General features: G+C 38.4%; 1 protein-coding gene across 1 annotated transcript in view; it reads left to right on the top strand.

Moving 5' to 3' along the window:
• The window catches only part of ERC1 (ELKS/RAB6-interacting/CAST family member 1), a 300,150-nt gene that overhangs the window by 261,427 nt on the left and 13,082 nt on the right, over positions 1-25,641 (top strand). Inside the window, exon 17 of the mRNA XM_074168034.1 lies at positions 9,880-9,981. Coding sequence (XP_074024135.1) covers positions 9,880-9,981 — 102 coding nt within the window. The remainder of the gene's footprint in view (positions 1-9,879; positions 9,982-25,641) is intronic.

Raw genomic sequence — 25,641 nt, 5'->3', positions numbered from 1 at the left:
GTAAGCCTTAAAGAGGTAAAAACAGATATATACATTCCAAAAATAAAAATACCTGGATAAAAGAATGCTTTTACTATACTTGTTGTAAAGGCCCAGTCGCAATAGACAAAGATTTGAAAACTTCCAAATTATATCAACTAGGAAAGGTGTATGTAGATGTACGTGAGCAGATAGGCTACAAAAGATTTTGTTGAAGCAGGGGATCATGACTAGGTTTTAAGATTTTACAGTAGGATTCATCTTGTGTATAAGTTCCTAGATGAGATTTTGCCAATCAGTTTTTATAGATATTGTTGGACTGGGAAACTTTATGATTTCAGACCAGGAGAAAGACTAAGAGACAAAAGCAGAGTGACTAAAGCAGTTGTGTTTATACAGGCAGATTTGTTGAGCATAAGCAAGTGGGTTTACTTTGGAAAGGAGAACTAAATAGAATAATGAAGGAAAGAGGGATAGAGTACGGTAGAAGAGAGTAAGATGAGCAGGGTGTGGAGTGAAGCTGAAGTGAAATGGGAAGGAGAATTTTCAAGTAAATAGTCATAACAAAACAGGAGACCTGTCAACTATGTCAAACAAAGCTTTTTCTATTTTTGGTAGAAATACTTGCCTGTTCTATGGGATACTATGTAGGTGATTTAGGAGGCTTGGCTTCAGATTTTTATAGATTTTCTAAGACTAACCTTATCGGTGGTGCTTAACATTGATGCTTAAATTACACAAGTTTAATGTAATCACATGATCCTTATAATGTTGAAATGCATTTCCAGCCTTAGCATAGCTGAGACATCTTTTACGTTTTGCTTTGTAAAACACATTTATCACCAACCTATCAAAGTTGGTAGGGGTGTTTATGCTCCAAAGTGCGCTTCAGCTTGTTTTTCTCACTGCTTTTTTGTCTTTGTTTTTCTCTCAGTTGATAAAAGATGAAATTTTTAGTTTCGACCCACAAACACACCATGAGAGAGGAAAAATGAGCGAGGGGAGAAGTATAATAAGGAATTTTCAACAGTTTGAGTAACGAGGGCCATGACAAAGACTGGTAGTTCCTTCCACATTATTATGGAAGTAGCATTTCACTTTTTAGTTCGAGTGAGTTGTCCTTGGTGGCTAAAGAGACTGAATAAGCTATATATATTAAACATTCAGCAGACACATGAACTAAACATGAGGCGCTTGCTGCTGTTGAGAATTTGTAGCGATTCGGCCTCCCGAAGTCTTAAAGAAAGGCATGGAGCGTGGTATCAGAGAACTCCACTTCTGTGCAGCATTTAATGCAAGGACATATTGAGAAACTACATCCAAACTCTTACAAGTTGGACAAAACAAGCTAGTTTAGACCAGCTTTTATCCTAAAGTCCTCAAAGGAAGAGTTTAAATGACAGCTTTATCCATCTGCTTAGCTGAGCTGTGATTCCCACCAAGGAACTTTTCAATTTATTGACCATTTTCAACCAAATTTGAGGAAAAGAAGTCTCTCAGATCATGTAACTTAACAGGAACTTAATTAACATCCACAGCTGGGTATGGGAGAAAAAAGCCTGAAGTAGTGCTCCCACACAGGGAAAGGCAAGAAGAATTGAGCCGTGATATATTTTGTTTGGCTGTAGCGTACACTGGCCATTCAGAACTTACATACTTTCACACTGGTCCCAGCTGACTCTTGCCTGGAGACACCATGGGAGAGGCAGGCTGGAGAAAGAGATTATTATAGGGTTGAAGGCCATGCTTAGAAGATGTAGGATACAAATCCAAAGCACGCAGATTTCATTAGCCAGCATAAAATGGGTAATAAAGTGGACTCCAATGCTCTTCAAGGGTAGCCGTGCTGTCTGCAAAAGACATCAGTTCTTAACTGATGAAAGAAGTAATGAGAACGGCACAATAGATGGAGAATGGATGTAGCAGCATGATTTAGCAAAAACCAGTTGCTGTTAAGCTAATTTAAACAAATGAATCTTTTCTGCTTTCAGAGTATGTGGCAGCAAAAGATACTCATCTTATACTCTCTGACAGGGAATTCTGCGGTAAGGCCCTTCTCTGCTGTGGTGTACAACAGAGTTCAATCAGACTTGCCCTAACTACACCATAGGGCAGGCTCGTAACACAAAGAATACTTACCTGCTTACTTTAAACCTGGAGTATTGAGGTTTTATATGCTCGGTACTAGAATATGAATATAAACGGTTCTCTTATTTCATCTTAAGAATTAAAATGGCATCTACTTCTGCTTGCTGTTGCTGTCTTTAGACCAATTTCAGTAAATAATTTCTTGGGTTTTCTGTAGTGTGATGGATCCAGGATTCTTTGAGGATGTTGTCACAGGATGCTATTTGTCCTTTTGATCCTGTCTGAAAGTTTTTTTGATGTGTAGGCCACCCAGTCAGTATAAATTAGGTTTACAATATGGTGGTAAACGTTTTCGGACTCCAGCCCTTGCTCAGATATCTTTGAGATACAGGAAAACACACCTTAGTGATATTTCTGCCTAAGACCCTTATATGGAGTGGAAAGATGCCAAAGAACAAACATACTTGGTTTGCTCCCGAGTAGTTAACCATGAGGGAAGGAGATATTTTTTGTTTGTTTGTTTCCTTTTAAACGTGGGACTGGTTCCTTTTAAACCTGGGACCTGGATTCCAGGTCTTGTGAATGAAATAATTAAGACAGGCAGTTCTGTTACCACTGAGGTATTCTGAAGAGTCCAAGGGAGCTAAAGGAACATACACTGTAATGTTCATTTGGTATAACACAATGAGGGATCCCAAACACAAGATCTGATTTGGGATGTATGTTGTGTTGCTGGTTTTCTCTATGCAGGATTCAAAGCAATAGATTTCAATAAACTTTGTCACCAGGCAAACCCATAGTTAGTTATGTGTTAACTCCTAAGGAACTAATAAAGCTCCAAGAGATGCGTTCCTGCACAGGGAAAAATTCAGCTTAAAGTTTGTTTTTTAAATCCGTCCACATACGTCAAGCCTTGGAGAGAACTCCGTATCTGAATGATCTGCCTCCTTTAGTTTAGTTCAAAGGTTTCTGAATATGAATTCTTGAGAATGAAGTTTCTCTGTAATTCTCACATGTGGGGAGATGAACAGAAAAATGAAATCATTAAACACAGAAATTAATCGGGCTGATAAAGTCTTTCACTTTATAACGTAACATTGTTGTAACACTGCCAACAGTCAACGCAGAAGCCAGTATCTCAGGTAGAATCTGTATTAAATCCTGCAGGCGTTGACAAACCCCAGCAGCTGCCCGTGGCACGTGCTCTTTGTTGGGCTCACAAAGACGCAGGCTGCAGGATGTAGAGAACTGTAGGAATGGGACTGGGTTTCATTTGTATGCAGCTGGACACTGGGTTTGTTTGCTGCTAATAGAGGAATCTCAGTTGCTAATCTTAAACATAGCCAAAAGGAAAGCCGAACCCAACAATGTGTCTTTTAACCCTTATAAGAAAAAATGACAACTCAGCACGTACCATCTTTTTACAAATTTGAAAAATGTCTCCCGGATCATTAAATACCAAAAATGAGAAGGGGGCGTAGAGTAAAATACTTGAAACAGTCTTTCAGAACCTTTGTGCTCAAGGGAGGTGTATATTCAAGGTAGGTATAGATATACTCAAGATAGTTATGCAGGACATCGCCGTCTAATAACAGACCAGGAGGGATTATTCTTTCTGTGTTTCTGACAGCCAGATTCCACTTGGGAGCTGGTTGGATATTTACAGGGAGTATGGCTCACCGCGTGTCTTCAGCAAATAGAAAAGGACTATCTGAAGGTCTTTGCAAGAACATATTTTTCAGAGGTACTGAATTTGGCACACAGCTTAGAATAAAAAAGGTTCCTAAGCTGTTAAAGGTTTCTCCATTATATTTCTATGTTATTAGTAGTGAAAAGGTTCCTAAGCTGTTGCATTTGCATGTGTGTGCTTCCAGTGAAACATTCAACTCGGATTGAAGTGGGATGACTCCTTTAGCTCACTGACACACTGTCTCCACCACATACCCGTTTGTCACAAGTACAGTCATTATATTAATGTTTACTTAATGTGGGGCTTTTTAAACTCTACATTAAAGGATTAATAAAGCTTGTTTAGACTGGTTAGCAAAGCCAGAAATTACCCTACTCAAATATTTTAGAAAAAATGAGAAAGTAGTCACTGATGTCATGGTTTCTGCTGTGTTGCATGGTGGAGAAACAGATGTGATGTGAACTCCGTGAATAAGTTACTGCGATGAGAGTATGAAGCAGACTAGATTAACATGAAGAATGCACAGCTTATGAGGTAGTATCTGCTGTTTATTAGAGCTCTTGTCTAGAGATACAGAAATGTGTGCTTCCTACAAGTAAAATTTGGTTTCAAAAACTTACCAGGGTAATGGTTACCAGAACGCTAGCTGTACCTTAAGTAAGGTACGTATTCTCATTATAACCTACAACTTAGTGCAAGCTTTCAAGTAAAAGCAAGTAAAATATATTATAAGCAATGTCTGTAGTTAAATATGTGGATTTCAAGTTTATATGTGGAATTCCACTATTAAGAGTTTGTCAGACCTGGGCAGGACTCTTCTAGGTTTTACCAGCTATATTCTCCTACGCTTTGTGGATCAGCATCAGTTCTGTTTTTTATCATGTAATAATTTCACTGTGATAAAATCTATTAATTCGATCTTTATGGTGGAGGTGCACAAACAAGGTACCAGTTTGGCCTGCAATGAACATAAAATAATTTACTTTTTGGAACGTACAGGTGAGAGTGTGCTTTGAAGCAGTACATCCATGAAGGAGGAACTTAGTGATTCTTGAACAAAATTCACCATGACTACAGTTTTGGCAGCTAAAATATTACACATGTACTGTTTGGAATGAAAGTTTTCAGGTGTTGGCTGCTTTAGAAATAGTCTACTCCATGGTAATTTCCTTGTTTACCCAAACATTTAGTGATTATAGAATACAGGCAGAAGTAAACTATATGATAACCAGAAAAAGCACTATGAAAATTCCTGCAGGACCACAAAATGACAGTAGAAACAAGAACAAATTTAAAAGAAATGCTGATCCTGACCATTCACATTTATGATTAACATAAGTTTATCTCATATTTCCTCCTGGTTCCTTTTTCTTTTAATATAACTGCCTGCTGTAGCAAGAGGTAGGGCAGAGGCTAGGGTTAAATAATGACGAGAAGCAAGAAGGGCATTAAGAATATATGTATCAGAGAGGCAAAAGGCCAACTGCAGAAGCTCCGGGGGTGGGGGGGGGAAAGGGAGGGTGGGCAAGATCTGGTAATGTATAGTCTAATATATAACCAGAGGAAGTTGAGGGTTTTTTAGATGCAATACCCTTGCAAATGCAAGGGTATACTTTAGACTTGGGGTTCACAAACTCTGGTCTGCAGACCTCTTGTGGCGAGTTGTCCACAGTCATTCCTGAGCCTTCAGTTAGGAGCTTGAGAGTGTGCGATGGCTCTTCAGTGATCTTGAGGATTGACACTAGTCTAAAGGGTTTGGAACTGTTGTTTTGCACAGGGATTACTGGGAGACTAAAGAGTGTTTTCAAGGGCTTTCACAAGGTGTGGGATTTTGGTGGGGGGTGGGGGGAAAGTGTGATTGGGGGACAAGCAGTAAGGGTAGGAAATCTGTCAAAAAAAAAGAAACCTTCTGGAAAAAAAAATCAAGAAACCTACTGAGTTGGAGAGTTTTGTCCTGGTTTTTTCTTTCTAGCAATTTATCTGCACCTGGGTGAAGATGGTACCTGTAATGGCGCATGGTATTTTTTAAGCAAAATTTGGATCTGACATCCAGTTCTTATCATCACTAGTTCTGCTTACAAGATCTGGAGGTTTAAGACAAAAGCCCTCCCGACGCAAACAATTTGTCTCCACTGCTCATTTATTTTCTCACAGGACACAGTGGTTAAACCACTTTGTTGTTCATACTTTTTACAGTGATGTAGAAATGTTTGCCCTAGGATCTGAGCCATAACCTCATAAGGTGGGAGAGGATTGTATAATAGCACCATGACAAAGCGGTTCAGGACTGCAGGATGTTGGAGTAGTTCCCCACAGTAAAGTAAAGGGTTTGTTTTTAAATCATTGCAACAGCCATATGCTCTAGAAATTTCCATCCTTTTGAACATTTTTTTCTGGAGAGGAGCAATAGGGGAGAAACTGAGTTCATGTATTTCCAGTTATTTTTAAAATTTCCAATTAGAAGTTCATCAGTTGGTGTTCCAGTCCTAAGCAGAAGCTTTTTATTTCCATGTTTGTCATAAAGAGAATTAGAAAAATATTATAATATTATATTAGATATTATACTTGCAACACTGCTTGGAATTTTAATGTTGGAAAATAATTTTTAGTGGTATCCATCAGGAAATAAACTGCTTTTCTTCATTCTCTTGATTTTTGCCTAATTCCAATGATACATGTGTAACTTAGTTCCTGTAGTGAAATCACAATACTGATTTTGGTTTTTTTCTTGCCAAGGCTTGTATAAATAGACATGCACTCGTAGATTAACAGCAGAAGCAATGGAAGGTCAGGTTGGATTAAAGGGGTAACAGAAAACATCCTGTAGGTGAACTGATCCTGTATGATTGTCATCATCAGGATGCTGAAGACATTGTTCTGGGTTAAAATGTTCAAAGGGCTGTGATGGAGCTAAGCAGCTAAATCATATTTAGCAACTAGGAGCAATTTTGGAGCTTAGCTCCCTCTTCCCTTGAAAACTCCAGCCTTGATAGCTGTACAATTATCTGAAGATGAAAATAATAAGAATCATAGCATATTTCAGGTTGGAGTGGACCTCTGCATCCAGCCACCTGCTGAGAGCATCACTAACTAGAGCAGCTTGCTCAAGGCCTTGCCCATTCACATTTTCAGTATCTGCAAGGATGGAGATGCCACAGACCTTTTGCAGCCTGTTCTGGTGTTTGATCAGCCTTGTTATGAGAAGAATTTTCCTGCTCTCTAATGAGAATTTTCTGTATTCTGATTTACACCCATTGTCTCATGTCCTGTCCCCTCCAGGAAGAGTGTGGCTTCGTCTTCTCTGTTTCCTCCTATCAAGTAATTAAAGAAGCCTCCTCTTTTTCAGGCTAAACCAGCCCAATTCATAGATTCATAGATTCATAGATTGGTCCAGGCCGGAAGGGACCTCCAAAGGTCATCTAGTCTGACCTCCCCGCAGTCAGCAGGGACACCCCCAACTAGACCAGGTTGCCCAGGGCCTCGTCGAGCTTCACCTTGAATATCTCAAGGGAAGGGGCCTCAACCACCTCCCTGGGCAACCTGTTCCAGTGTTCCACCACCCTCATGGTAAAGAACTTTTTCCTAATATCCAATCTAAATCTCCCCTTCTCCAGCTTAAAACCATTGCCCCTCGTCCTGTCACTGCAGGCCTTTGTAAACAGACCCTCCCCAGCCTTCCTGTAGGCCCCCCTCAGGTACTGGAAGGCCGCTATGAGGTCTCCCCGGAGCCTCCTTTTCTCCAAGCTAAACAACCCCAGCTCCCTCAGCCTGTCCTTGTAGCAGAGGTGCTCCAGCCCCCTGATCATTTTGGTGGCCCTCCTCTGGACCCGCTCCATCAGGTCCATGTCCTTTCTATATTGAGGGCTCCAGACCTGCACACAGCACTCCAGGGGAGGTCTCACCAGAGCAGAGTAAAGTGGCAGAATCACTTCAGAGAGAGAATCAATTCTCTCAGCCTCTTCTCATATCTCCTGCCAAGTATTAATAGTAGGTTATTCTGCTTGAAGTTAAGTACACAGTCTCTTCAGTTCCACTTCAGAATCTTCTGTGAGGGATGCTGTGCTTCAGTTGTTTAGATCTTTATATTCTTCTCCTCCTGTATTAGCACTAACATAGGGGTTTTTTATGCAATATCATAAAATGTGCTGCTTCTCTGCTACTTTTTCTCTCAGAAAAGTTAATGTGCTCTACTAAGATTCTGCTAAACTTGTGTTTTGTAACAATTTTTTTCCACATACATGCTGAAAGTCATGTAAAAAGTTATTTTTTATTATCAAGACCAAACATTTCCAGAGAAATGTGAAATAATTTAAAATCAGTAGCTCTCTTTGCAAAGAAGAAATTGTTAGAGCTAATCTTAAATATAAGAAAATAATAAGTATGGAGAAAGCGCCTTTACAATAAACTGGTTGTTTAAGTATTAATGTAGCGTGTTTCAAGTAGTGATTTATGGATGATGAGTCAGACTTGGAATTCAAAACTCGTTTGACAAAACAGAGCAAACAATATAACAATATAAAGATGATTAAGTTGCGTATTGCTTAAGCTCAATTTACTATTAGCTTTTTGTTAAATTAATCCAAGATAAAATCAAATCCAGATTCAAACCCTGGACCTTCTCTGTAATGAACTGAGTACAGTCAAGTAGAATCTGCATTCTCTAGCCTCGAGATGCTCATTAAAATTAGAGTGTTCGGAGAGAAACCATGCAGTTATGAAGGGATTGAATCAACATCTGGCATTTTTACAGTGAGCTTTGAGCTTTCATGGAAGACATTTAATTTTAGTGCATCTCTGATGATTTAATATGTCTAGCTGTACATAATTTACTGTGTATTGTATCTAACGCAGGTCTGGCTAGCCTTTTTATTTTTTTGGAATAGGAGGATTTCACAAAGCTCAAAATGGGGCTTTGTCTACCTTATGAGCTGGGAGGAGAAATGCCGTCGCTCCATTTTGGGTCTGCTGCAGGTGCGAGTGCCCCATGACAGTGGCACCCAGATAACACGAGGCAAGGCAGCTGAGGCAGGGATGGCAGTTCACTTCGGAAGACCTTAGACCCAGCTCTCTTTCACAGTCCCCTTTAGGCTATTCCTAGAATGTCACTGATGCCTGAATGGTCCTTGTAAGCCCTGCTGGGTGAGTGAGACATTGTGCCCAGGTGGATTTCTTTCTTTGTTTGTGTACGTGTGCCTGTAGCTGCTTGGGGACCTCATTTCAGGCGAGTACGTTAAAAGGGCTTTATCTCACTAACACTGTCCTTTGCAGACACAGTCATGTAGTGTATTTTAACGTTCATTGGAATTGCTTACCTAGAATGCTAATGTTAAGGTAAGGTATTCCATTTATTTTTACACAATTTATTTTATATTTTGTGTTTTAAAAAAACTTTATAGCCTCTGAATCTTGAAATTTTCTGAGAAGTTGAAGAAAAGCTAAAAACAAGCTATGAAACTTGTTTCGTATTTTGTTAATTCTTTGCTTGACTGTATGCACTTTGTAATTTTATACATCTTTATTATGTCACCTTTTCTCCCCAAAGACTTATTTATTAACTTTTTAATTTCCATACAGGAAGACTTTTCTATAATTCACATTTTTGGTGTATCAATTGCAAATTGATTTGCATACTGAAACTGGGTGGACTTCTTAAGTAATAAGCGATGTTCAACATTCCTATTTTCAGATTGTTTATTCTTTTTTAAAAACTTATTTCTTTTTTGTTTTTTTGTTGGTGGGTTGGTTTTTTTAACTGGCTTAGGCACATCTAACTGATGTTTTAATTGATTTGTTCTCCAAATTGTTATTTGAACCTTAATCCCGAGATTTTATAAGAAGAAATCAGTTTCTTTGTACACACATGTGCAGCACAAGGTTGAGTAGGCACAAGTCGGGTGAGCCACTGGATTGCAAAACTAAATTAGCCTCAAAGTGAAGTAGTAGGAATGTATCTCACAGGTTTTACCAATTCTATACAGCAACACCTACTAATCTTCTATGCACATGTCATTTTTTTCTTGTATGGATTTTGGATATACAGGATAGCATAAATACCCTATTCCCTTTAATCCTTATGATCACATTAGAAGGTAGACTGAGGTTCTTTTTTTTTTCTTTAATAGACTCAGAACCGTATGAAGCTGATGGCTGACAACTATGAGGATGACCACCTCAAATCCTCATCCCATTCCAACCAAACCAACCACAAGCCCTCCCCTGACCAGGTAACCGGTCTTTCTTTTTCACTTTTAAAATAATCTTTACTATGGGGGCTGATTATTTTGAGTTGTATGTCATTTTTCCTGACATGTTTGCAGTACCTTGGAATAAAAATAGCATTCCAGAGTGCAGTTACAAGCGAGAAATGGATGTTACTCTTGTGTCGGCTTCTTTGAAAACTCCTGAAATGTGAACAAACAGTTCCTGGTACCAAGCTGTTATTAAGTGGGTGGAGAAGAGGAGGCAGACAATGAAAGGGAAGAAAGAAATGTTACTGTCTTAAAATGCAAGACTGGAGACCTGCCTGGCATATTCGGACTTCAGTAACTCAGGTTTACTGCTTGAGTGTGTGGAGTGTCCAGGACTGGTTTTTGTCTTCAGTAGCAGGAAATCATGCTCCGGGATCAGCTTTCTGATCTATGGATTGCATATGAGCAGTTTCCTTCATTTCCCATGAGGAAATCCCAGCCTCTGTGCCAAATGAGCACAGACTGCTCCCTCGCAAACTCAATGGGCCGTGAACTGAAGGAAAATCAATTTACCATCTCCAAGGCACTGAGGAGCCTCCTGTGTCATTTACAAAGCACAGCCGTGTGCTTGATAACTATCAGAGATTACCTATCCCTTGGGTAGCACAGAAAATGCCAACATAATTGCATATCCCATGTTGTAATCTCATCCATTCCAGTTTAATTAAAATATTAGCAATCATTAATTATTGCCTTGACAAAGTGAAGGAATGTTTGGCACTCCTCTTTGCCCTCTGGCTTATCTAGAATTTGCTGAGATTTGAAAGAAGGCATCTCCATCTAGACCTTTAAGCACCAAATGCAGAAATTATGAGTAAGGTACAAGAGGAAAATGGCAAAAACCAATTACGTATTCACCTAGTAAATACAGATCTTTACAAATCTCTTTTCATGTCTGTATCAGAAGACAGTAAGGGGTATATACAAAGCAAATAATTTCGTATTTTCAGAGCAACCTCTTTTTGCATCTTGTTTTAATACCCTTCTCTAGATGAAAAATAAAGAACCGTAAGTTGATGGCTTGAATTTTCTGCAATATTTTTGGAAAATGTTGGTCTTACCTTCTTCAGTAGAGTGCAAATACTGCAAATTAAATGGCTTTTCTAATCTTAATTTGGAGAAAATTTTAGAGTATCTGTTTTTTCTACATGATGAGTCTATAGTGAAATGAAGTTATTTCCAGAATGTAGCTGTAGTATGTGCTTGCAAATGAATGAAATGAACAGACAAAATGAAAAAATAAAATGTAAACACGTAAGGAAATTCTTGCAAAGACCTCGCAGGGGAGGACAATGGGGAGATGGGGCAGCAGGAGGGTCTGATTGCACTTTCCCTTTGCAGAGGGGCATTTTAAAAGCTGACAAAGCCTACAAGAGAGCAAAGAAAGCTGTACCTCAGGTTGGCTCAGAATATCACATAAGGAATTAAACACTTTGTGCTACTATTTGTACTTACATATGTGCTTTAAATACTAACCAACTCTTTATTTCGTTCCCATGCTGCTCTGGGCTTTCCTCCCATTGCCGCCTCTGCACCACTAGGATGAGGAGGAGGGTATTTGGGCATAACCAGTCAGATGCTCTTAGTTCAGCCATTTTGTTCAGAACGGTGAGAATCAACTTTTCTTGCCAATAGAAAAGTTTCCGACAGTCACTCTCGCATCTTGCTCCCATGTGCTTTGTGAAACCTGGTCGTGCTCCTTCCCCCTTGCTTGCGTAGTCTCCGCATGAGGGTGTTTCTTGTGTGTTTATGTGTGGTTTGTGATTTTCTGCTTCTAGTCATCATGTCATTGTTTCATGAGGTTGTGGGGAGAACTTTCCAGGGCATGCAATTGAGTTTCTATGCAAAGCAAACCCTTAATGCATATGAGAGAACAGGAAATGTCTCTCATATCATTTATCATTGACTTCATGGAGGAAATGTTTTCAGTCGGATTCTTTTTCAAAGCAGTTTGCACTGTAGCCAAATCTGCGTATGCTTTTTCGATTCTGGTTAGTAAAGAATTTGCTCAGAGATAATGTTCGTCCTGAAGATAATGTTCCTCCTGAAGATAATGTTCCTCCTGAAGATCTTAAGCATGTTGAGATCTGCTGCCAAGATTGCTGCCATGCATGCTGACCTAACTAGTCACAGATATTTATCAGCTCATAGTAGATGATTCTTGATATAGACTAGGAATATAAATTTTCTGTAAATTTGAAGGCAAAGAGGAATATCCCTTTATATATAACCTTTCCCTTTCCCTTCCATCTCTTTCATTCTCTCAAAACAATAAGGAGAAATTGGTAGCTATTTGTCATTTAAAGAACCTTTTGTTTCTCTGCATCCACAATTTTCTCTTTCCTGTGTCAAATAGTCTCCACAACAACCCCCATTTCCAAAAGAGAAGGCAGTACACAGGAGAGAGCCCTTCTTCTCATGCCTGTTCTCTAGCAAAGAAGAAAACATCCTTTACTGACCAGGAGCCTTGATACAGAGCTACAAAAGTCAAATATCAATTATTTGGCTACAGTACATAGGATTCATTTATGCATGTAGTATCAGTTTTAAAGCAGAATAAATTCATTTGAAGTACATGAAGTATTATAAAGGATTGAGATGCCATGACAATATTTTAAAAATATCTATGAAACTTTTTCTTCACTTATCCTTTTAAGAAACATGAGTTCCTTTTCGGTTTTTCTCAGATTTTGATTTTTCCATGTCAATTATTTGAAAGACAACTCTTATGAAAGTTTCTGTGGAAATTTTGGACCCTTGCATTTCTGAAAATTATTACTTTATACTAGATTTGTAAAACATTCATGAAAGAATAAGCTACTCTCATCTCTTCACACTTGCTCAATTAACTGCAGACTTACATGTCTGTCTGACTGTATACATCAGACTCCTCTTTTCAAGTCAACCATCTGAAAAATTTAATCCAACTGTGGCAGTGTCAAACTTCAATTTCATGCCTTGGGGTTTGAACTGAGAAAATCTCTTTAGTGGAAAAATTGATAAAGTGCTTCATTAATTTACACTCGCTATTGATTTCACATTCTTTTTGAATCACTGCTTTTGCAATGGTTGCGTGTTAGTATATGATGTTAAAAGTTTTAGAGATAATGCTTTTAAAGATCTGCTGAAGTGCAGCAATTAAACAGGAAAGATCAGGTAAGTAAATGATGAAAAGGAAGAAGACGCTCACTATAAAGGTAGGAATAATTCTGATTTTCATTCTAGTGCAAATGTGGAGGTTGTGTAAAAAACACTGCCAGAAAGATCTTTCTTTTTTCCTCTCTCACCTGCTGATGCATTTATGAATGCAGCTGTGCTAAGGGTATGGTTTCTTTTAGTTTACTGAATTAATGGGTGGTTCACATTAAATACAGCATATCTCTCTACTTTGTACTTAAGGCATTTTCCTCAGGAAAGCAAGTTACAGAATATGCTAGTCAAAATAATGAGGTAGCCAGCATCCTTGCCTTACATACATCTCATCAGAGAAACATGTCAGCCTGAAGATTGTCTTGCATAAATCAACAGAGAAAGTATAAAGGTGACTGATACCTCCCAAGTCAGTTATTCCCAACAAAGTACATTTTTACCATGGTAGTCCATGTACATGCCAAAAAAGTCCTGGTTCTCTTTGTAAAAGCAAAGATGATGTAAGTCACGGAGTCCCTAACCTGCATGTGTTAAATTAAATGAATGTATTACAGTGATACAAAAGTGACTAATAGCATAGGACTTGGCAATAACTTTGTTTATTAAAGTTCCTTTAGGTGTGAGTTTGTAATCACCTCTGGTCAATACTGAAGATAAAATGGAGACCATCAAAATATGTACAATAGCAAACTATTTTATTTTTATGTTTTGGGCTTTAAGGCTTTTCCTCTCCAACATTTTGGAATTGACTGAATTTAATATTTGATTAAACAAGTTCTGTACGTGACAGCATTATCAGATATAGCTCCCCTGAAATGGAGCACTGTTTCTAAACATATGCGCCCTTCCTGTAGTTTCCGAGAATGTTAGTTTACATTTCAGTTTACAGTTCAAAGTAAATACCATCTTTCATCCTGAAATAGGCTTTTCCTCTAGGCTCATTCCCCTGCTGCCTGAATTTCTTACGATTCCTTTTGTTCCTGAGGAGCTCTATCCTCCTCTATATCCAAGCATATTCCAATGTACTTTCTCATGAGGATGCCCCTTTGTCTTTCTCAAATTCTAAAATGGTCTGGCCAATGGATTAATTACTTATTATTCACTTTTATAAAAAATAATATGAATTTACACTTTATGATATCTAATACATACAAAAGGATCACAAAAAGCTGTTGGAAGAGTGAAATGCAATCAACTTAAAGGACACGGGAAAGAGAGGACAGAATAAAAGCGGTAAGGGCAAACACAGAGGAAAAGCAAAATTGAAACTCAGAGAACTGAGAGATTTATCCTAGTATATAATTTATACATATTGTATGTGCATTTTTAAATATGCATGCTGTTGTAGAGCATTTTTCTTCCCATTTTCTTCCCATGTCTGGCTTGCAGCAGGAGTTGGAGTCTAGTAGATGCTGTCACTATACAAGTTTTTTGAACTTATTCAGTGGAAGCATTTTCTATTATTAACAGTTGCCAACAAGTCCTGAAGTCACAGATGTGTCTGCTAAGGAGCAAAACATTTGGTTTTGCTGTGCTTGAATTCCAGGAACAAAATCTGAAAATTAATTTCGTGCTTATTAGAGTAACAGTGGAATGGTCAAAGAGCTAGCATTCAACTGGAGTGCATAAAAATGGGGATCTTTCAAGTTGATGAAAATATTGGCAAGTTCCTATTACCATAAAAACATTGCAAGACAAAAAACCTCTTATTTGTGACATTTTTCTTTTATTACTTGTGTTTGACAAATTTTAACACAGAAGCAGTAAGTATTGTGAGTTGACCACTGAAGACACTAGTATGATTACATCTCATACATGAGTACATCTCTTAAGATTTCAGAGGTGTGATGTCTGTGGTGAAAAGAGGGGGTAAGTCATAACAGCAAAATATTGGAATCATTTTTAAGAACTGAAAAACAGTTAATTCAATTAAAATTCATAGACTCCTTGTCAAAACTAGTATAAATTATAATTTGCAACATCACCAAATTACAAGTATGTGTTGTATACCAAAGGCTACATTTTGATGTTGTAATTTGACTTTGCCAAGAGTTTTTCTGTAGATAAGTCATCTATACCTAAGAACTGAAATAGAGCGAACCATCAGCATGAAGAACGTTTAATGAATTCAGTTTGATTTTTTTAACCATATTTTTTAATCAAGAGCTTATAATATTCTAAGGGATATCTTTAATGAATATATTGTTTCCAAAACAATCTCAGTCTAAATAGCCACTTGTGATTATTAAAGGATAATGGAGCTTGAATGATATTTCTGTATTACTTTTATTAGGACAAAATAGTTTAAAAGGATTTCAGTAAGAATGATAGAAACACTTAAATCTGACAGAGAAGCTGATACTAGTAGATGTATGCAAAAAACAACTGAATGCTCAAGGTTGTAAACCATGTGTTTCTAACTTGTATCTGCAGAGCAATTTTGTCTCACCCCTAGGAATGCCCAGGAGGAGAAATCACAATTTCCTTTTTGTTGTGGAGGGGGTATTTATTATTTCATTTTACAGCTAAAAGGAAATGCACAACAAGTGGACACCTACTCAGCCAGCATACATAGCTATTCGAACAATTTAGAGGAAAGTGGCAGAAGCAGGTGACAGGCAGGACATCTCAGGACTTAATTTAACCTTTGCCATAGCTGTCAAACCCCATGAACTTTTCATTGAGATCACTACAGAACTAAAAGTGTCTATACTTTGGGAAGATTGAGAAGAATACCGATTATTTTTTTTTCTACATTATTTGGTGCTTGGATTAACATACTGACTTCTTTTAGCAAAGTCAATATCTTATTCATGGTGAGTTCCATTTTCAAATGGTTACACAGGCATTCATTCACTGCATAAATGTGATCCTTCTCTCCAAGAGACACATTTTATGCTTGCAGCATGTAGAGAGCTGCTCATCCTACTGTCACAGTTAGTATTGTCACTTATTACACTGTGACCTCGTAAGCCTTTTAAATAAATTATTTTCAATATGGTTTTTTTAACTGTTAGATCATGCAGAATGGTTAAAACCACTGAGCTTTTGTGCCTGACTCGTATTACAATGTAATTTACTGGACACAGTACTAGACCACGATTCAGAAGATAAATTCTTTCCTGGCATCGTTTCCAATCGCTCACTTGTTCTCTTTCTCCCTGTCTCAAATTCTCTAATTGTAAAATGAGCTGAAGTTCTTGTAAAGTGGAAGCTCTGCCTGGGAAAAGTGCTATATAAGCGCTAGTATAAAATTATTACACAATATTCTAAAATAGTGTTGTTACAGTCATATGATGGTGATTCTAATACCTCATTTTGAATTTGTTCCCAAAATTATGTTAGATTTGTATTTGACTCAATTTATTAATACTTCTTATTTTTCCTTCCAAGATCCTGTTCCTTCCCAAAAAAGGGAAAATAACCCATATGTTAAACATTTCAAGGAGCTGCCATTCCAGCATGCGGAACAAAGCTCTTTAGACCACCGCCTCTTCTTCTTCTTCATTGTCATCTTTTGTCCTCTGAAAGGTCATTTCTTCCCCTCTCTAAAAATCTACAAACTAATTGTGTAGTGTATAGTAATCGGTTATAATGTCTGTTACAGCTCCTCATTCATATAAGTGAAAACACTGTGAAAGAATGACTTGTGCTTGACTTAGAGGCATACCCTGTGCAAAATTTGAAGGCAGCTACATGAAATAATCTTACTTTATTTAAACGTTATCACTTGACCAGACTGGGCGATAAAATGGCAGATTTTTTTGTGTCATACCAGTGACAGCCAGAGCACCTCACTCCCACTTTCCAGATGGGCAACCCTTTAGAAAGAACCCTAATATGATGCAGTCAAATAAGGTGATGTAACTAATTAATCGTTGCAAGAGCAGCACTTTGAACAGTGTCCTGGTTAATCACAGGGCCTGCTTTCCATCCCTGCTTTTCTGGAGCCCTGCGTATGTGGGTGGTGGCATTAATTATGAAACTGAAAGGCGACTGTGCCATCAAGTTCAGGGAAGGAGACACGACGAGTTCATGGACTGACATTTATTGCTCTGAAGAAGTCAAAATCCTGGTTTAGCTATCATACAATTATCTCTTCTTTTCAAGCCTTTTCAAGCTTTTCCTTTTTTTGGAGAATAATCTTTTCTCCTTTGGCCGTAGTAACTCTGAATAACAGAGAGTCTTTTGTAGTGACCTTCTCGCTTTCGTGTAAATAACAATCTTGTTGGGGTGGAGTGAACAACTTAAGTCATGCTTAATATTTTCTTTTATGGTTAATCTTCTACAATTCCAATTTGGAAACCATGCCTTTCCACCTTCTCTCTAATTCTATACCCATACTGGCATGTAATCTTTTACCCAGTACGTATTGTTAGACTGGGATGGCCCAGCCTAGAGAAGAATGCTGTCCTTAAAATGATAGCAACTTCTGTTCCTTGTCCTTCCCCTGTTTCTGAGAGCAGTTCTTTTGCTAGCTTGTTTTTTAAAAAAACTCTATTATTTTGCTATCTTAGTTACTATTTTATGTTTGAAGAATATATTCTCTGTCCAAGAATGTTATATGGATGAGCACAAAAGAACTGGTCTTGATACACTGTTCATCTTCTTTCTGATCCCAGAATGATAAGACTAAGATTTCCAGATGGAATTTTGTGATCTGCGGCTCTGGGATGAATTAAGCACTCACAACAGAGGTGTAACTGGATTGTATCACTGTCTTCCTATTATTCTTACAGATCAAAGAAGAACGCAAGTAGATACTTATATTCTAAAACATTCAAAACAGATGGCTGGTTTCTTTTTGTAGAGATTTGTGCTTTTCAGCAAAACAATTACAAAAAGACCATCATTCATTTCTACCAAATGAGATTATTCCAGGTCTGTGTCTTATTTTCTTTTTTGATTTGCAGCTGAATATGATCATCTACCAGTAGCTTGGTCTTTGTAGCAAATAGGAATTCAGTATTCAAACGTTTTTATTTCTGGCCACTTCCAGGAGAGTTGTCGCTTGCAGCTTGTGATAGTTGGTACTATCTCCCAATTACTCTGCCATTTAGATTTCTTATAGCACTTGTCAGAAGTTTCTGCACACTGTGAATATGCTCTTGGTGTCATAAAGGAGAGGGGAACTGAACCCTGTCACTCATAGACAGGATAGAGACAGAAGAGGAATAACTGCAGCCAGGCTGGGGGTGTTGCTGCCAGCACCTTTTAGTTGTCTGTCAGGAGGAAAAAAACTGAGGGAGTGAAAGAATCAAGCCCAAACTTGTTTTCCAGCATATTAACTATGAAAATAAGCTCAAGAAAAATATGACTAAAATAAAAACTGATAAGGGCATGTAGCCAATCTAGATGCTGGATTTTCCTGGCTGGTAAAGTTCGTAATTACTGATGGAGATGTCAGGATTTACACTTCCAACTCATATTAGGCTCACCACGGGCAGTCCAACTATGTCTGATTGTTTAATGCAACATCTTGATAAGAATTGCTATATATATATCTGTATAAATAGGTATATTTATTAATGGGATTTTGCATTTGAATGTAGAGCAAACAACTCTAAAAAGAATTCCTATAGATGGATAAACCAGGTGTTTGGTGGCTTTGCTTTGGAAGTGTCACGTACCAGGTGGAGAGGTGGAACAGCAGAATGAAGACCCAGTGTTAGAGAAGGATGAGACAAGGATTCCTGTCACCTGTGGACAGGGAGGTTATAATTCATCTGAACAGGAAAAGCACTGATTGTGTTCTCTGGTAGACTACTTAAGGAATACTTTCTGTTTTCTATTAGCAATGGAACAGACAGCAGGGAGACAGAAGAATGCAGTCACTGATACATAAGCATTCTCATGGACACGGTCTCTCAGTGTATGCGCTGCAATATTCTGCTTTCAAACAAAAGCATATTAGCCACTGTTTCCTTTTATCCCTTGTAATAGGAAGAAGCAATAGACAAAATACAGTACAGCGAGGAATGTGTGTGCTTTCTTGTTTGCTGTTATATAGATAAGAAGTGTTAGAAAGCTTGACTGGATTAAAAATATAAGCAGGTTGTTCTTACTTATTCTCAAACTGCTATGTTCTTGTAGAGAAGGAAGCAGCATAAAATCTAACGGGTTCTATGAAATCAAAACTTGCCTAATTACACCTACAAAATTTTCATCAGAAGGATGCTATTTAAATCCGTGGTGTCATGTATAAGCTGCAAACAGTTGTTGAACTATTTTCTCTTGCTGTGGGAATACTTTTTTTTTTCTTGATGATATTCTAATTGTCAATATCATAAGTCTGACTGCCCAGTTTCACAGCTTTCTATAATTTAATTTATTATTCAAAATTTTAGCCTGATAACTAACACAATGTACAGGACTGAAATTCTCAAATGAAGGAGATTTTAATATATTGAAGTTCTGTATTGGTTCTCTGTAGATCTCACCCTACTTTGCCCATCCTGTTTTGCTCCAGAACTAAGCCGCTGGGCTTCTGGATCCCCAAGAAATCTTAAAGACAAAAGAAAACTTAGACAAATAAAAAAGAATTCCAATTTGTATGTTCTGTTCTCATCTCGCAGTTAATGTACAGATTTCTCTCCTCTGCCTCAGCAAGGAAAGAGGCATCCGGGCTGTTACAGAAGAAAGATGCAATGTGTGCACAGTGCGATTGTTATATTTAGGGGTGAGGGTTTGGGCAAATGCTCTTGCTTTTGAAAGTAAGGGATTGACAAAACAGCTTGTTATGGTTTGAGAGAACCCATAACAATCTATTGTCGTTAGACAATTATTCTATCACCCGATGACCCCTCCCCACCCGGAAAGGGGAATCAGGGAACAGAAAGAAACACAAGGGTTGAAATATAAATAGATTTAGTAGACTAAGACTAAATAATTAACAATAATACTAAAGAACCAGTATTAATCCCGATACTGATATAAGATATACAGGAATTATACTTAGCCAACTATATCAGTAGGAAGCTGCGCACTCCCAGCAGGGACAGCAAATGTCGGACACTGCGAGTGCAATGGCTTCAATGGAAGGGAAGGCCTCAGGGTTCCGGCACCAGGGCAAGGAGTTGTCTGGACCTGCCGCCATCAGGGAGAGAGCTACACAGCAAACTTTTCTAATTTATATTGATTGTGATGTTCATGGTATGAAATAATGCTGTTGGCCAGCCTGGGTCAAATGCCCAGGCCTTGCTCCTCCTTGTCCCTGCACCTGGCAAGGCTTGAAAACACTAAAACCTTGAATCCCACAGAGCCTGGCTGGCTAGAAAGTAAATATTTTCACAAATTCAGACACTAGAGTCTTCTAAAAGTACAATTTTCCCCAGCATTAGAAGAAAAGTTAGTCCTGTGTCTCTCAACCCAGGACACAGGTAAAATTCTGTATAGAATAAGCTGTATGTAGACACCCCTTCCAGCTGTGCCGCTGTGCTCATTCCTGAGCGTTCATATTCCCCCATGGTCCAGTTCAAGCTTCTCACAGTCCTGCCAGTGTGTTTTATTTCTCATCTACAGTAGTCCCTGCTATTCCTCACATGGTTCCCCACAAGCTTTTGCTCCTCAGCCCATGTGAGCAAAAGTTGCCAGTGTCATGAAAAAGCACTTCTGGATTTGTTATGTATAAAAATATTTTTTAACTACTCACTCATTTTCAGTGCTTTAGGAACCCTACCAACCCACTGCAATTCTTTGCTTCACCTACATTATGGGGGAAAGATTTTGTTTAAACAAAGGGATCTAATGACAAAACTACTTTCCCTGTTTTGTGTTTTCTCTGTTCTTTTCTTCTGGTCTGGATTTTTCCCAAGGTGAAGAGGGTGAATTCTGGAAACCATTAATCCATGGGATTTGTTCATGGTGTATAAAAATTTCAAAAAGAATTTGCTATATAAAAATGATTTCCTAATTGATTCTGTCAGAAATGAACTGAGTAAGACAGCTCTGTCAAAATAGCCAGAATCTCTTTCAGCTCCTCACGCATGTTGTTTTGTTTTGTTTTATGAGGAGAAAACGATGGAAGTTAGATTTAAATCCATTTTTGTCTCTAAAACAAATCTGAGGAAAACTGAGCCTGTCCCTGAGCTTTTGTCTTGTGGTCTTCTGAAGAAACCAAGTATCTCTGTGCAGCAGTGAACTGAGCTGAACTGAACTGAGGTCAGGCTGTGTCTTTTTGAGAACTTTCTTCTGTTTCCATTTAAAATAATGAAGGGAAGACACCAGTGATAAATTGTTCTGAATTTGGGAAAGCTTTGCGCTTTCTGAGCCAAATTTATGCCTCATAAAACTCCATTGCATTCAATGGTTACAAGATGATTGTAGTTGAACCCTTGTGTTTGTTGCCAAACAAACGCAAACAGTCTGAGCAAGAAGGCATAATTCAATTTGCCATGCAAATACTTTCAGACTGTATCATTCGGGATCTTAGTTTATTCCCATATCTCCCAATATAAGATATTTTGCTATATAGGCAAAATTTTTTTGTCTAGTAATACCTATAATAAAACCCAGATACAGGGAGACATCAGAGGACCCACTATGATCCACTTAATCATTTGTTAGATTTGTAAGGTCCTCCTTGGAATAATTTCTTTTTAACAAATATATATATTTACCCAGAATTTGAACCCTTCTTCTCCTATGTAATGGTAATTTGGGCAGTAGGTTTTGTTGGGCAGCATAGTTGCATCTGTATGTAACAAAGTTTGAAAATCATTTCCCGCGCTCACATGAAAAATGTGATTGATAGGAGATAACGGGCTACCTCCATTTAACTTCTTTTCCAAGCATATTTGTTATGTCCAGTCTGAAGTTTTGAGGAGGTCTTTGATGGTGTTTTTTGGTTTTGGTTGGGGTTTTTTTCAGAATTCCTTACTTTTTTTGCACCTTTGCAGGATCTACAAAGAACACTCAAGGTCCATAGACCAGGCAAGCAAGCTAAAGCATTTCTGAAATAAGTTAATTCCTTGGAAACTTTCACATTCATTCCGTCCACAATTCTTTGTAACACTTTTGATACAAAAACAGTGGAATTTTGACCTCAGGTTATTTACTTTGATCCCGAGATTACTTGTCAATTCTATTATTTTTTTGTTGATATAGCTGTTCTTCCAGGGATTTTTCTCAAATATTTAAAGATTTATAGGTAAGTTGAGAAAATTCTACTGAATTATTTGATTGCAAAATGAAGGCCACATCTGCGTTACTCTGCCTTTTAGTGTTCTGTAGTGAATATATACATGAAGCATATGTGCAAGCAGGGTGGTAAAGCTAATAGGGGAGTATGACAGCTGTCATGCCAGTGCCAAGTATACATATGGCGCTTTGTATTGGTATTGCTGTGTTAAGAAGATGCTATTTTCTCCATTTTTTTGCTTGCTCAGAGAAATTATAGGCATGTATCTGTAAGAAAACAATTACTGCTGTTGATCCACAATCAACATGCATGTTGATGCATGATTCTGATAAGTAAGGCAAGTTGTGTAAGGAGATCACTTTTACAGGGTCAACTGATGTAGCTGGAAGAACACACAAGTTTTTAGGGGTACATATAAGACTTTCTTGAAAATGGGAGCTGCAGATTTATTGCCAAGTATCAATTTAGAAAGTATTCTCTGAAATTAACTAAGTAAAGTTAATTGCTTGGTTCTGCAAAAGAAGAGTGGTTGCTTCCTTCAGAGAAGAGAGGAATGTTAGCAGGGAGAAAGGTGACCAGGTCATTAGCCCTTCTGCCTGGAGAACCTATAATTTAAAGCTGGTGGTTGTGGTGAATGAGTCCTATTACACATTGATTAAAACCATACTTTATTCCACAGATGTCTATGGGTAGTCAATATCACATTTGTCTCAGATCGACACTGCTGCACTTGTACCACCCCTTCACTGGTTTTCTTTTCATATAACCACCTACGTGTTTTTGCGTATTTATATTAGACACTGCTGAGACAAACTTTTAGACACCACAGTCTCTGTATGGGAGGATATTCATCTTTCACAGTAAAAATGACCAAACATTTACATAGGTCTCTCCAACCACATGCAGTTGCAAATACCTTTTCTCATCTATGCAGCGTATATATACATATTTAAATGCAGACTCTTATCATAAAAAAACTTTTAAATACAGTTTATCATAATTCAGGTGATCATTGTACAGCAACAGCAGGATTACCACTGAAGAAGCAGTATTAATTTCATTCTAAAGCATTTTTTTCCCCAGTGACTTGCAAAACTACAATTAGATTCACATTTGTCGTGCTCAAAGATTAAAAAAAAACACCTGTGAAATCTCAAAAAACCTGAACGTGTTGTTGAATTTGTTTCAGAATATTTTCCAAGATGTCTTTATCAGTTGGTAGAGGTGGTTTGGGTTTGTATCAGATTTTTCAGGCATTTCGTGCTTCTGCTTCAGTGTTTTCGTGATTGCCTTTTTTAGTGAAAGATGTTGTCAAACCTAGCTGGACATTAACAATATTCTGAACTTGAGAGTACATTAAGCAGACTTCATTCCACGCATTGATGAGGATGGCCTAAACCTATCAGGGCAATTAATGAATCAGGGCCGCTTTAGAAGATATATCCTGGGTTTGGTCTGTTCAGCTGTTATTTTCCTAGAAAGCTCTACAGCTCTGAGCTGTTCATGAGAACACGATGTGGTTTATGAATCCAGCCCTACCCTGCCTTTCCACTTAGCAAATGCTCTTACACCCTCTTGAGATAAGGCAGTGGCAGCTCTGCTGTGTGGGAAGCACAGTGCCTCTTGCTAAGTGGCTAGTTCAAATTAGATATCGCAGGAACGCAGATAGAAGGGCATTTCCTACTTGACTGGCAGGGTTTAATGGATCCCAAGTGAGAGGAATGATTGCTCTGCGAACAGCTTTGGGAGGGCTGCTAGTTAAGAACTTTCACACGCCTCATTTGGCCTGTTTCCAGCTCAAGGTAAGGGGGAAGGGTACCAGAGGAATGTGCTTCAAAAAGGGACTTGTCCCTGAGCAATCAAGTTTGACTGTTGTATGAAAATCTTCCATCATTACTTGCCAGATAGCTCTGCTTTCTTTCTGTTCACAAAGAACAGCTGGGAAGGTTGGCAAGTCAGATTCTTTTTAGACTGAAATCTGCACGTCTGTTGGATAGACTGCAGCATCTGAAAAGAATACAAGGCAGCTACTACATTGACCGGACAGCTAGTTATTAGACATTGACTACTTAATTTTCACATTTTTATAAAAAAGTATTTTTTAAAGATGTGATATTCCATCACTCTACCCTGTGTGGGAAAACCAAGTAGTAAGAAAGATAAGAAAGACATCAGTTTAATTGGAAGCATTGCTTTTTTAAACCTGCACAGGCAGTACACTTTCAGATCATAACCTAGGTAACCCAAATTATAAGAAATTAGGATAAATAACGCAAATTCAGCAAACAACCAAAGCTGATGTATGTAATTGGCTAAATACAGTTGGGTTTGGTTATGGAAGTGAAATGTAACTGTGGTGATGCTACTAAAATATATTTTCTTGTTGCCCTGTATACAGGAGAGCAGAATATTCTGCCCTGCTGCAGTTTGCAGCCTTGGTATGTCAAACCGTTATTTGTGTATGTGTGTTTGTATCTGCAAACAGATGTTGTCCTGAGGCTGCACACAGCAGCAGGGTTTTTAATAAAACACATGAGCTCACTCTCTCCACAGGTTTCTTGTCTGTCTCCTCTACCATGGCTGCCGTGTCGCTGTGGCCTTTCATAGCTGCTGCCACCCTGATGTTCTGGTGTAGGCTGCTGAGCACAGCTACGCTCTGCGGCACAAGGAGCCTGACATTAGTTAGCTGCTTTGCCATGGCTCTCAGATCCTCTCACTCTACAGAAATTAATCCATGTAGAACAGTGTTAGAAGCAAAAGAAGTGAGCCCTGACAGCCTTATTAAAAGGGGTCGAAGCCAGAGTCTTTGTTGAAAGTAGTGCCAGCACCCTGTTCCTGTTGACTCAGAGATTATCTCTCTCCTTATTCATTAGCAGGGTCAGAGGTGTCCTATTGAAAAGATATCCCCGGCCCGCTAACAAACAGCAGGTGCAGCCCCGGCCTGGGAATGCGAAGACAAGTTGCCAGTGGCAAGGCTTTCCAGCTCTCCTTGCTGCTGCGCATCACGGCCTGTAGCTTCAGCACCTCGTTTTACAGAGTGGAGGCAGTAAACCCAATTCTTTCTCGCTTTTTCATCATCTGCAAGTTTCATATTACTGCAGTTTTGAATATATGCCTGCAAACACCTAGAACAATACAAGGCAGTATTCTTGTGGGAGGTCATAGGGATTCCTGATATATTTTTATGCACTTGAGCTCTATATTTTTGTAAAACAAAAGAAAAATGGCTCTGCAAATACTTTTTATGGGAACTGGATGACTCCAGTTTGGATTGCATTGAGGAACAAGGATTAGATTCAGATTTGGTAAAGTATAATGAAATAAAATAGTACTTACTGAAGTCCTTT

The sequence above is a fragment of the Numenius arquata genome, chromosome 2 (genome assembly GCF_964106895.1).
Source record: "Numenius arquata chromosome 2, bNumArq3.hap1.1, whole genome shotgun sequence".
Taxonomy (NCBI): domain Eukaryota; kingdom Metazoa; phylum Chordata; class Aves; order Charadriiformes; family Scolopacidae; genus Numenius; species Numenius arquata.
Note: the sequence above shows the minus strand (reverse complement) of the source record. Positions and strands in the feature narration are given on the sequence as shown.